The sequence below is a fragment of the Sapajus apella genome, unplaced genomic scaffold, assembly GCF_009761245.1.
Source record: "Sapajus apella isolate SASKATOON/1434 unplaced genomic scaffold, GSC_monkey_1.0 scaffold49, whole genome shotgun sequence".
In the NCBI taxonomy this organism is placed as follows: Eukaryota; Metazoa; Chordata; class Mammalia; order Primates; family Cebidae; genus Sapajus; species Sapajus apella.
The window spans coordinates 2,147,258-2,159,767 of record NW_022436989.1 but is presented as its reverse complement, the minus strand read 5'-3'; the positions used below and the strand labels follow the sequence as shown (position 1 = coordinate 2,159,767).

Genomic DNA, 12,510 nt, shown 5'->3' with positions numbered 1-12,510 from the left:
AGGGCCCCTCCTTCCAAGGCTTTTGGCGGTCTTTTTAAAAAAACAAGGAAAGTTCACCTGGGCTGTCTACCTTCCTGAGAGCTGGAAAGTTAGACAAAGAACTCTAGGCTCCCAGGTGGAAGATGGTGGATAGAGGTATGGTGCTGGGAAGCTCTTGCCTTTGAAACCACACCCCTGTGGACCCCACCTTTGCCTCCCAAAATGCTGGGATTACAGGCATGAGCCACTGCACCCATCCCTAATTTTTAAACACTGGGATGCATCAGAGTTCAGTTCTTGAATCTCTTCTCATTCTGAACTCACTTCCTGGGTGATTTCATCTAGTCCTGTATTTCTTTTCTTTTCTGAACTCCAGACTTAACTATCCAGCTACCCAAAATGTCTAATGGGCATTTCAAACTTAAGATGTACAAAATCAAACTTTGATATTCTCCCAGATCTCCTGCCTTCCTAGTCTCACCCCTTTTGTTAAATGCCAGCTTTATCCCTCTAGCTGCTGAGACCAGATGCCTTGAAGTCATCCTTTATTTGCTTTTCCCTGGGTCCAAATCCAGTCCAACAGCAAGTCCTGCAGATCTACTTCCAAATATACCCAGAACCTCTTACCTCTTTCATTGCTACCATTTCAGTGCAGGACACCATCAAATCTCACCCAGATTGTTCCAAGTAAATGTCTCACTATGGAGACTTTTCTGCTTTCACTCTCCCTTCCATTTAGTGTTTTCTCTCTACATGGCAGTCACTGTGATCCAGATAAAACAAGTCAGATCTTGTCACTCCACTGTGCAAAGCCCTCCGATGGCTTCCCTTCTCATTTAGAGTGAAAGTCAAAATCTTTACCGTGGCCTACAAGGCCCTACATGATCTGGTCCTGTTACCCTCTGAGATCGCCATTCCTAAAATTCTTACTCACCCCTCTCCAGATTCACTGGCCTACTGACAGCTCCTCAAATATGCCAAGGATGTTCCTACTTCAGGTCCTCTGGTATCTCCTATCTGCTCTTTCTTAGGAAGCCACTAGATGATGTGCTCCAGCAAAACAAGGGAGTAAACCAAGAAACAGAAAGATGTGAGATACAGGAAACTGGGAGTCCTGCTCAGGAAAGAGATGAAGGAAATCTCAGTGAAGGGAGATTTTAAGATGGCAGCCATATGCCAGGAAAGAGAGGGTAACCAGTTCGGTTTAGAGTGGATCACAGAATCTGGGGAGAGGCCGTTCTATCATTTTCCTGTTTATAGAACTATTTGTTTGACTCCTTAAAGCATAGACATATAAAATGTTGGTGAAAATAAGAACTAAAAGAAGACTTAATTCAGTCATAAGGTAATAAAGTGGTGACAGTGGAATTCGAGAGGGGTGGATTTGAGATCTTTGGAAGGAAGAATAGCTAGGACTTGGTATAGACTGTTATATTAGTCAGGGTTCTCTTAGAAGGGCAGAACTAATATGATACACATATCTCCTATATATATTTATGTAAGTAAAGGGGAGTTTGTTAAGTATTAAGTTGCACGATCACAAGAATCCCACAATAGGCCGTCTGCAAGCTGAGGAGCACGGAGAGCCAGTCCGAGTCCCAAAACTGAAGAACTTGGAGTCCGATGTTCAAGGGCAGGAAGCATCCAGCATGGGAGGAGAATACAGGCTGGGAGAGTAGGCCCGTTTCTCTTCCTCACATTTTTGTGCCTGCTTTATATTCCCTGGCAGCTGATTAGATTGTGCCCATCAGATTAAGGGTGGATCTGCCCTCCCCAGCCCACTGAATCAAATGTTAATCTCTTTTGGCAACGCCCTCTCAGACACATCCAGGATCAATACTTTGTATCTTTCAATCCAATCAAGTTGACACTGAGTATTAACCATCACATTTGTAAAAAGGGGACAAAGGAGAAATCAGAGATGACTGTAGGGTATCCAGCTTGGGAGGAATAGTAGTACCATGAACAGAAATAATGTATTTGAGTGTGAGAACTAATTTTAGGAAAATTACGATTTTAAAAATGATATATATGAAATAATATGTGCCAAAAGTCAATGGAAATATGACGACATATACTTGTTTTGTTTTGAGACGGAGTTTTGCTCTTGTTGCCCAGGCTGGAGTGCAATGGTGAGATCTTAGCACATCGCAACCTCTGTCCCTGGGGTTCAAGCGATTCTCTTGCGTCAGCCTCCCAAGTAGCTGGGATTACAGGCATGTGCCACCATGCCTGGCTAATATTGTATTTTCAGTAGAGATGTGCTGGTCTCAAACTCCTGACCGAAGGTGATCCGCCTGCCTCCCAAAGTGCTGGGATTACAGGCATGAGCCACCACACCTGGCCGATGACATATACTTCTATTTTGAGCTGGTGAACTCTTAAAGATTCTGTTTTAAAGTTCTTGTTCTTAGGTATGAGTGGTCTTTTATACACTGACTTAGTTAATATGACTACAGATTAGCTTTAAATGTTTAAGTGAAATCATGTGCTTGGGAGGTTTTCATATAGAAGAGCCCTCCCTTGGGCCTCTTTTATAAGGGCGATAATCCAATTCATGAGGACAGAGCCCTCAGGACCTAATCACCTCCCAGAGACTCCCCTCTTCATACTGTCCCACTGGGAATTAGGTTTCAACATACGAATTTGTGAGGGGGACCATGGCCCTTCACAATTTTTTTTTTTTGAGATTGAGTCTTGCTCTGTCACCTGGGCTGGAGTGCAGTGGCACGATCTCAGCTCACTGCAACCTCTGCCTCCCTGGTTCAAGCGATTCTCCTGCCTCAGCCTCCCACATAGCTGAGATTACAGGTGTCTGCCACCACGCCTGGCAAATTTTTGCATTTTTAGTGGAGACAGGGTTTCACCATGTTGGCCAGGATGGTCTTGATCTCCTGACTTTGTGATCTGCCCACCTCGGCCTCTCAAAGTGCTGGGATTACAGGCGTGAGCCACCTCGCCCAGCCACAGCTTCATTTTTTTTTTTTTTTTTTTGAGTGTTCCTGATAGGTAAAAGAAGGATAACCAGGATAACCCTACAGCTGTTGTCCTCCTAGCAGTTTTCAACTTTTTCACGTGATTCCACTCTACATCTTGCAATTCATTAAGAATCAGACTCAAAAACCATTTCAAGCACTTGTTAGAGTGTGTTGGACGTTATGCCAGATATATGTTCTCTCTCTCTTTTTTAATTTGTATTTATTTATTTATTTCAATTTGCTTCCTGTACCTGGGCAGGAAACATATTCTTTCAATCCTTATGGCAGCCTGTTTTATACAGATGCAGGTATTACTGTCCCTGTTTTAAGATAAGAAAGTTGAGGCTTGAGATGTGAAATGACACATCCAGGGTCACACAGCTGGTAAGTGGCAGGGCTTGGACTAAAACACAGGTCGTTCACCTCCAGTCCCATATTCTTTCTGCTCTGCTGGGCTAGCTTTCAGATTTAGAAATATTCATCAAAGAAAGTCACATCTCTTCCTGCTAGACTTGTAAGAGGGAGGTTTTTAAAGGGGAAATACTTTGTACATTTATGTCTCAAGCTGACTTTTTACCTGGAAATGTCTTTTACTTTTGAGGCACTGGGTTTCATAACCTTTTCTGCATGGTTACTTCATAGTATTAGAACTGCTGCAGAAACCTGCAAGCTAATTGAAATTTGCATTTCTATAGTGCCAGGAAATCTGGTTACATAATAGTTATGGAACCCGTCAAAACTCCTCAAATGAGAGCTGTTTATAAGTAACCATGTGCCAATCGTGCACAAATGCAAAAAGACAAGAAAAATGGTTTGGAAGAGCCAGACATTATATTTTAATGGGCAACCTGAAACTGTTTCTCATATCATATATAGAAAGGAAACTGTGCAGTACCATAGATGTTTTCACTGGAAGTTTGTAGTTGAATTTTTTTTCCCTTGTTTTTTGTGACAGAGTCTCACTCACTCTGTCACCTAGATTGGAATGCAGTGGTGAAATTTCAGCTCACTGCAACCTCCACCACCCAGATTCAAGCAATTCTTCTGCCTCAGCGTCCCAACTAGCTGGGATTACAGGTGCATGCCACTATACCCAGCTAATTTTTGTATTTTTAGTAGAGGTGGGGTTTTACCATGTTGGCCAGTCTGGTGTCGAGCTCCTGGGTTCAAGCGATTCTCCTGCCTCAGCTTCCAAAGTAACTGGGATTACAGGAATGAACCACCATGCCCGGCTAATTTTTGTATTTTTAGTAGAGGTGGAGTTTCACCGTGTTGGTCAGGCTGGTCTTAAGCTCCTGACCTCAGGTGATCCACCTGCCTTGGCCTCCCAAAGTGCTGGAATTACAACTATGAGCCACCGTGCCTGGCAAGAAACTGTGTTTTAAAAATACAAAGTTTATGTAATATTTTAGTGAATATTTTTAGTTTTGGTGATCCGTTCATAAATGTCATATCTAAAGAAAGATCTGAAAGTATCCAAAGTTTTTAGAATCAAAGAATCTTTAAGTGTAAAGATGTCTTAGAATGAATTTGATAACGGACACGCCTGAGCTGAGATCAACTCCTGAGTCTCGGAACTCTAGATAAGTATTCTTTACCATGTGTAGCACTTTGTACGTATTCCAAATGACATTACTCAACTGTTGGCACTTGGCCTGGCCTTTTCTTAAATATCAAACCAGACCAAAAAGGCAGTGTCCTGTGAGGTCTTCAGCCAGTAGTTTGTGAAACAGGAGTGAAATAAATAGGATGTTGAGATCTTACGTGACGTGACATATATCTACTTTTTATTTTTATTTATTTATTTTTGCTTCATAGCGTTTGAAAGGAATATTTCTGCTTTTAATTTACAGTAAACAACCATTTTTAATCTGTGTTATATTTTTGTAAGTCTCTTAACATTTTCCTCATTCTTTAGAGTTCTAAACTCTAATGAATCAGGGAAATTTGCTTTGACTTGAAAGAGCAGGAAGAATGATGTGTAAAAACCAAAGAGCATCTCTGCTTTGCCTGAGATGCGTGACTTAAGAATTGCATCCTGTGCCTATGGTCAGATTTCTGAACTGATGAACGTAGTTTAAAAAAATAGTTTTCTTGGCTGGGCGCGGTGGCTCAAGCCTGTAATCCCAGCACTTTGGGAGGCCGAGGCGGGTGGATCACGAGGTCAAGAGATCGAGACCATCCTGGTCAACATGGTGAAACCCCGTCTCTACTAAAAATACAAAAAATTAGCTGGGCATGGTGGCGTGTGCCTGTAATCCCAGCGACTCAGGAGGCTGAGGCAGGAGAATTGCCTGAACCCGGGAGGCGGAGGTTGCGGTGAGCCGAGATCGCGCCATTGCACTCCAGCCTGGGTAACAAGAGAGAAACACCGTCTCAAGAAAAAAATCCAAAAAAAAAAAAAAAAAAATAGTTTTCTTAATTTGATATTAACAACGTTTGGAATTTCAAGATCTTAATTTGTTCCAAATTTGTCTTCTCATCCAAGTGTTAATTTAATTTTCTCTTTTTTTTGTTTGTTTTCAACAGATAGCAGAGTCCTATTTCCAGGAGGAGGACTGTATCCTTTTCTTAAGTACAGGAAGAAATTTTTAGAACCCTTAGAGAACCATTCGGTTTTTTTTTTAATTGAAGTATATTTTACATTTAATAAAATGTGCAGATCATACAGTTTCAGTGGGTTTTGACAGTTGTATGTACTCATGTAACCACCTCAGAAAGCAACGTGTAGGAAATTTCTGTCACTCCACAGAATTTCCTGGAACCATCCAAAGTTCACCTTCATAAATAGGCCTTAATTTTACTAACGTAAATGTTTGTATTTAAGAGGGAGAAGAAAACACGTGTTGCTGAAAAATAAAATTTAAAACTCTATTGGATTTTCTTTCTTTTGAATTAAGCAGACATACTAGTTGAGTTCTATTCATATTGTGGAGCATGTCAGGTATATTACAGATAGTAGATCTCGTGACTGTCTTACAGCCATATAATTACAAAGGTAAGATTAACTCCTCACTAACAATAAACAGAATAAATGTTGTCAAGTGAGATTGTATACTAACTTTTGTATCGAAAAGATTTTCCTTTTTAAAAATTGCTTTTCTTTTGCAGGGATGACCCCATATGTAGTCTCTAGAAAGAATGTGTCATAGCATCTGTTTTTCTCCATTAGTGTCATTTGCTTTTTCTCCTAATTTTGTTGAGTTTCCCTACATTTCTGACCAGATTGAGGAATAAACAGTCACCATCATGAACCCTGTCACACAAGTTCCTGTGCTGCAACTTCACACAATGGCAGTTTATTATGGAGTATGTTGGAAATCTAATTCTGGTGGAAATGAAGATGGAACTCTCTTTTTTTGGTCACCAAATAATGAATATTTGATGTAGTGCAGTGTAGACTGGCAGCATTAGAATTCATGGGAGCCTCTTAGAAATGCATATCCATAAACCTCAGAATCAGAGCTTTTAGGGATCAGACCCATGAATCTGTACTTTAATGTTTTTCGGTTAATTTTTTTGTTAATAAAGTTTGACACAATGGGTATTCTTTAAATCATGGGCAGAAGGAAAAACAGGAATTATTCCTGTTTGTTGGCCTAATATATATGACCACTGGGATATCTTTAAGACTACAAATGAGGCTGGATGCAGTGATTCATGCCTATAATCCCAGCACTTTGGGAGGCTGAGATGGGAGGATCATTTGAGGCCAGGAGTTCAAGACCAATCAGGTCAACATGGTGAGACCTTACCTCTGCAGAAAATTTTCTGGGCTTGGTGGCACATGCCCGTAGTCCCAGCTACTAGGGAGGCTAAGGTGGGAAGATTGCTTGGGCACAGGAGTTTGAGGCTGCAGTGAGCTATGATCATGTTACTACACTCCAGCCTGGGCAACAGAAGGAGATCTTGTCTCAGAAGAAAGAGACGGGGGGAGAGAGAGAACTAAATTTCTGAGTGATCATGGGAAGGACAAAAAGCTGGACAGTGAGTTTTCCTCTTCCTTTTTTCCTGGGTCAGCATTTAGAGCATTGCCCAGAGGAAGGTAGGCAGTTGGACAATGTATCTTGATCTCATAAGATGCCGATCTGTGTGATACAGATGAGAAGGCAAAAGCTCACAAGATCATCTGCATAGAAGTAGAATCAAGTGATAACAATGGAAATCACTGTGCAAGTTAATTGAGTTTTTACAGAAGACCCGTATACATTTTTGCTCTGTCATTGTTTAGGCATGTGATCCTTTGGTCTTGTGGGAGAAAAGCAGTCAGTGGGAAATAATAAGGATCAAGGTGAGTTGAAGCAGAAACACTTGACCAGAGAGTCACATAGTTGATTGACAGGAAATAAAGAGAGAAATAAAATAGGGAAACATGTAGATTCCAGGATTCCATGTGGGTTCTGTTTCCTTAAATTACTTTTAGTTGCCTCTGCTAGAAATATATTAACAAGCAGACATTTCTTGAGCCTTAAAAACCTTCTTTTAGTTTCTGTTTGCTGATAGTGTGGAATCCAAGTAGCTATTGCATAATATGCTACATTAAAATGTGCCTACTTCAAAACCAAGAAACATTACTAGGCTGGATGCAGTGGCTCATGCCTGTAATCCCAGCACTGTGGGAGGTGAAGGCAGGCGGATTGCTTGAGATCAGGAGTTGGAAACTAGCCTGGCCAACATGGTAAAACCCTGTCTCTACTGAAAATACAAAAATTAGCTGGGCATGATGGTGCACACCTGTAATCCCTGCTACTCAGAAGGCTGAGGCAAGAGAATCACGTGAATCCAGGAGGTGGAGGTTGCAGTGAGCTGAGATTGCACCACTGTACTTCAGCCTGGGTAACAGAGGAAGACTCCATCTCAAAAAAAAAAAAAAAAAAAAAAAGGCCAGACACAGTGGCTTACACTTGTAATCCCAGCACTTTGGGAGGCCAAGATGGGTGGATGACAAGGTCAAGAGTTCAAGACCAGCCTGGCTAACATGGTGAAACCCCATCTCTACTAGAAATAAAAAAAAATTAGCCGGGTGCAGTGGCAGGTGTCTGTAATCCCAGCTACTCAGGAAGCTGAGGCAGGAGAATCACTTGAACCCAGGAGGCAGAGGTTGCAGTGAACTGAGATTGCACCACTGCACTCCATCCTGGGTGACAGAGCAAGACTCCCTCTCGGTGGGGAGAAAGAACTCCAAACTGAGAAACATTATTTTAGATGCGTTTAAATTTAAAAATATTTAGAGTCATCTCATGTTTTAGTAAGCTGCAAATTTCTCAACATATTTAGGACATTTTTCTTCAAATATGGGAATAATGTAAATAGTCTGGATTTCTATTTTCCTTAAACATTCTATTCAGATGAGAAAGCAATGAAATTCATTCAGCTAGAACGATTGTATCATGAGCAATTGCTCGCAAATCTTTCCGCCATTCAAGAACAGTGGGGTAAGTACAGACTAACATCAGAAAATAGATGTTTCCATGGTCAAGTTAATGTTGCAAAGAAAGTAGCATTTTTACAAGTCTATTCTACTGTCAGAAGACTTTTTTCTTTGTATTTTGCTCTTCATATCAATGCCAAGAAAAGAATATTTGCAACTATTTGCATTTCTTCTTATCACATTTCATGTCCTACTGGCTAATTTAATCTCTAGGATGATATTTACTTATACTGAAAAGTACTAAGTTAGCTATTTCTAACTGTTGGGTTGTTTGAGAAGATAATTTTGCATGCAAATCTTTATAAGTGGTGCTAGTCAACTGTTTTGTTTTTGGGTTTTTTTTTTTTTTTTTTTGCTCCTAAATATGTTTTGTAAGAGCCAGTGACTAACAAATACTTTAAATTTAGAAACAAAATGGAAAACTGTGCAACCACACACAGTTACGCCTCTAAGGAATTCAGAAAAGGGATTTAATGGTGAAGATTTTGAACGGCTTACTAAAATTTGTGCAACACATCGAGAGTAAGTATATCAGAATTTCATTAGAATGAGTTGGAGTAGAATATTGAAGAAGCATTATAGCATTGAGTATCCATTTCTTTTTTGTTAATGTTTTCAACTGGAGAAATTAAGATGGGTATAATACAATTGTTGGGTTCCTTTCTTAGTTTTTACTGAGTTTCTTACACTGAACTCAATAAAAGGTCAACTTTATGTAGGTTCAAAAGATTCTTCTGATTAGAAATTTTAAAATGTAACTTCTGATTTTGATCTGTTTTTGGTTAAGAGATTGGCAGTTCAGATGGACAGAATTGTACATTAGGGCTTTTTATTCTACTTGTTAATGTTTGTGTTTTGTAGTAAAAACATAACATTTTTAAGAGTAGTCTGATGTTGGAAAGAAAATAGAATACAGTATCTAACCAAAATACTGCAGAAGAAAAACTGCATTTACCAGGTAATTTTCAGTAGCTTAAATTGTATCAAGGAGTTGGATTTTTTTTTTTTTTTTTTTTTTTTTTTTTTTTTTTGAGACAGTCTCACTCTGTCGGCCAGGCTGGAGTGCAGTGGTACAATCTCCACTCACTCCCAGGCTCAAGCAATTGTCCTGCCTCAGCCCCCCAAGTAGCTGGGATTACAGACATGTGCCACCACGCCTGGCTAATTTTTGTATTTTTAATGAAGACAAGGTTTCACCATGTTTGCCAGGCTGGTCTCAAGCTCCTGACCTCAGGTAATCCACCTGCCTCAGCCTCCCAAAGTGATGATACTGCAGGAGTAAGCCACCATGCCTGCCCGAGTTGGATTTTTAAAACTACATAATAGTAATAAGGCACTTACTTTAAAAAAAAAAAAAAAAAAGGCCTTATTCGAAGATCCAGATTTCTGAGGATAAAGGGACACAATAGTGTTTAAACCAGTACAGATTTCTGAAATTTAGAACGTGAGTTCTCTGTACAAAGGCTAAAAGACTTTCCATTCTACGGAGAACTTTTTCTCCTGTTCTTTCTGAATCATGGAGAGTAAACCAAAACTCTGTTTGTTAATACTGAAATGGTGCTAGGTCATTGTTGCATAGCTCATGCAGCAGGTAAAGGACTTGCTAACAGATATTTCTTGAACATGATATGAGCATGGTGTTTTTATGCTTTAAGATTTGGAGAATTCCCCCATATTATTACTGTTAAATTTTTTAATATTTAAAAATATTTTCCACTTATACATAAAATATACAAGCTTGATGAATTTTTCCATAAACATGTATGTCTATGTGACTACCACTCTGAGCAAGGTATAGGATATAGAACATTCCAGCCCCTCAGAAGGCTTCCTCATGCACCTCCCAACTTTGTGCCCACCCCCAATAGTAACCACTGTCTGGACTGTACCAGAATGTGTTTGCCTGACCTGTAGTTTCATATAAACTGGATCACACAGAGTATAGATTCTTACGTCTGGCTTCTTGCACCCGTCAGTACATCTCGTTCCACGTTGCTGCCTGTCACAGTGGTTCGCTCTGCTCTATTGCAGTACAGATTTACTGGATGACTGCAGCAGCTTATTCATTCTATTATTGGTAGACATTTGGGATGTTTCTTGTTTTTTGAATATTATGAATAAAGCGGCGATTAGCGTTTTCGTGCAAGCCTTTAATGGATATGTACATTCTGTTATTTTTGGTACTCCCTAAAATTTAGTATTTAAAAGTTACTTTTTGTAACTTTAGCTGTTTCCATGGAGAATTCCAACAAAATTATCTTCAACCATAATCTGTTTTAGACTGAACTGACATAAACTGAAATTTAAAAAATATGTGTATATGAACTCGTCTTTATTTATTAGGAAAAGGTTAGCATTCTTTTTTTTCCTTCTGGAGTTCAGCATTTGTAGCTTCTTTGGGGGTTTTCAATAGTAATTGGCCATCTAAGGAGATTAACACATGATATGGCTGCACTTTGAACTATGTGAGCCAGTGGTAATGTTTCAGCCGTGGAAATGTTCTGTGCTAATATTAGAACCCAGAGTAGCTGTATTTTTTTTATAGCCATTTCAGTGACATTTGTTTGGAAGCGTATTGCTGTTGTAATTTTTTTAAAATTCTTTTTTCTTTCTTTTTTTCTACAGTCCTCTTTTATCCAAACATAAGGTAAGAAATTGTTTCTTTTGAAAATATTTCTAGGAAAAATGTTTGTGTCATATGTCTGTTTTATGGACTATTTTGGAAAATAAAGAAACCTTTCCCAAGTTCTTTTCAGCTTCCTAGTTTAATGCAATAGTTTCCCCAAAAGTTGGGTTTTCTTGTTTTAAACTCTTTAGATAGCAGTTGTGGAGAAGTCCCCGGAAAGGAAATGCTCTACGCAGCTAATAGTGTCTGAAGATCCAAAGGAAACAGGAGCTACCACCAAAGTGTCAGGTACGTTTTTAACTTAAGCTGGGGAGCAGCATAAAAGTTACCTGCCTCCTCTGATATTTTACAGGTGTTACATTTGAATTGCTGTGGAGGATTTTTTTTTTTTTTTTTTGCATTTACGTTTTTGCATGTATATCTCTCATAGAAAAATAGCAAAATAAGACTTTTTATATTGTGTAGCTCTACTTTTTAGACTTCTAGTAGTAGATACTATAAAATCTAAATACTTATAAAAACATGAGATTATTATGTTTCGGTAGGTGGTTATATATATTTAACAGAATAAGGAGAGATTGTACAAAATGCTCTAAATTGGATTGTTTTTTGTATATTCATACATTGTTTTCTGTTTAAAATTCAACAGTTACTGTATGCACTTTATCAGAAATTGGTTCTGTAAATTTAGATATTTAAAACTCCATGATATACTTTAGTTTGTATGTATACATTTCTAAAACATTTATGATGTATTTCATACCACCTTGCGCCTATGTCAAAAGATTTTAAGAGGCTTTTTTCTAAATGTTTGGCATGTTGTTCATTATAAAAGCTTTAGAAAATGGAAATAAATAAATATGTTTTAGGGTTTTTTTCCCTCGTGATATCTGATTTTACTGTTAGTGTACATTTCTAGGCTTCATGTTCCTGGGCCTGAGAGCCCTGATACTGAAGAGGAAGTATCAGGTGTTTCGGATGAGTTGCCCTGAAGTGATATGATGATGATGTTGATGATGATGATGATGATGGTGGTGGTGATATTGTCATAGCCCTTTTCCCTCCCCCAATCTTTTTTTTTGAGACAGGGTCTCACACTGTTGCCCAGGCTGGAGTGCAGTGGCACCATCATGGCTCACTGCAGCGGCCTCCTGGGCTCAAGGAATCCTCCTGCCTCAGCTTCCCCAGTAGCTGAGATTATAGGCACACACCACGGCGCTAATTTTTAAAATTTTTGTAGATATGGGGGTCTCTGTGTTGCTCAGCTGGTCTGGAAGTCCTGACCTCAAGTGATCCTCTCACCTCGGCCCCACAAAGTCCTGGCATTACAGGCATGGGCCACCTGCCTGGCCACCCTTTTACTCTTTACAAAGTATATTTTTATTCTTTCAAATCTTAATCTCCTTTTCACTTCTGAGACAAGCTAGGGATATTGCCTTGGGTCAGTCCTACTATATCCTCTGTTCTTCCTAGCTTTTCTTTTCCAGTCATTTTTA

General features: G+C 39.3%; 1 protein-coding gene across 4 annotated transcripts in view; it reads left to right on the top strand.

Annotated features, from left to right (window-relative positions):
* CNST (consortin, connexin sorting protein) overlaps nt 1-12,510 on the top strand; it is a 91,919-nt gene that overhangs the window by 57,992 nt on the left and 21,417 nt on the right. For all 4 annotated transcript variants that reach the window (XM_032242189.1, XM_032242191.1, XM_032242188.1 and 1 more), the window contains 5 exons: nt 5,487-5,517; nt 8,306-8,392; nt 8,796-8,910; nt 11,014-11,035; nt 11,206-11,302. In XM_032242189.1, coding sequence (XP_032098080.1) covers nt 5,487-5,517; nt 8,306-8,392; nt 8,796-8,910; nt 11,014-11,035; nt 11,206-11,302 — 352 coding nt within the window. The remainder of the gene's footprint in view (nt 1-5,486; nt 5,518-8,305; nt 8,393-8,795; nt 8,911-11,013; nt 11,036-11,205; nt 11,303-12,510) is intronic.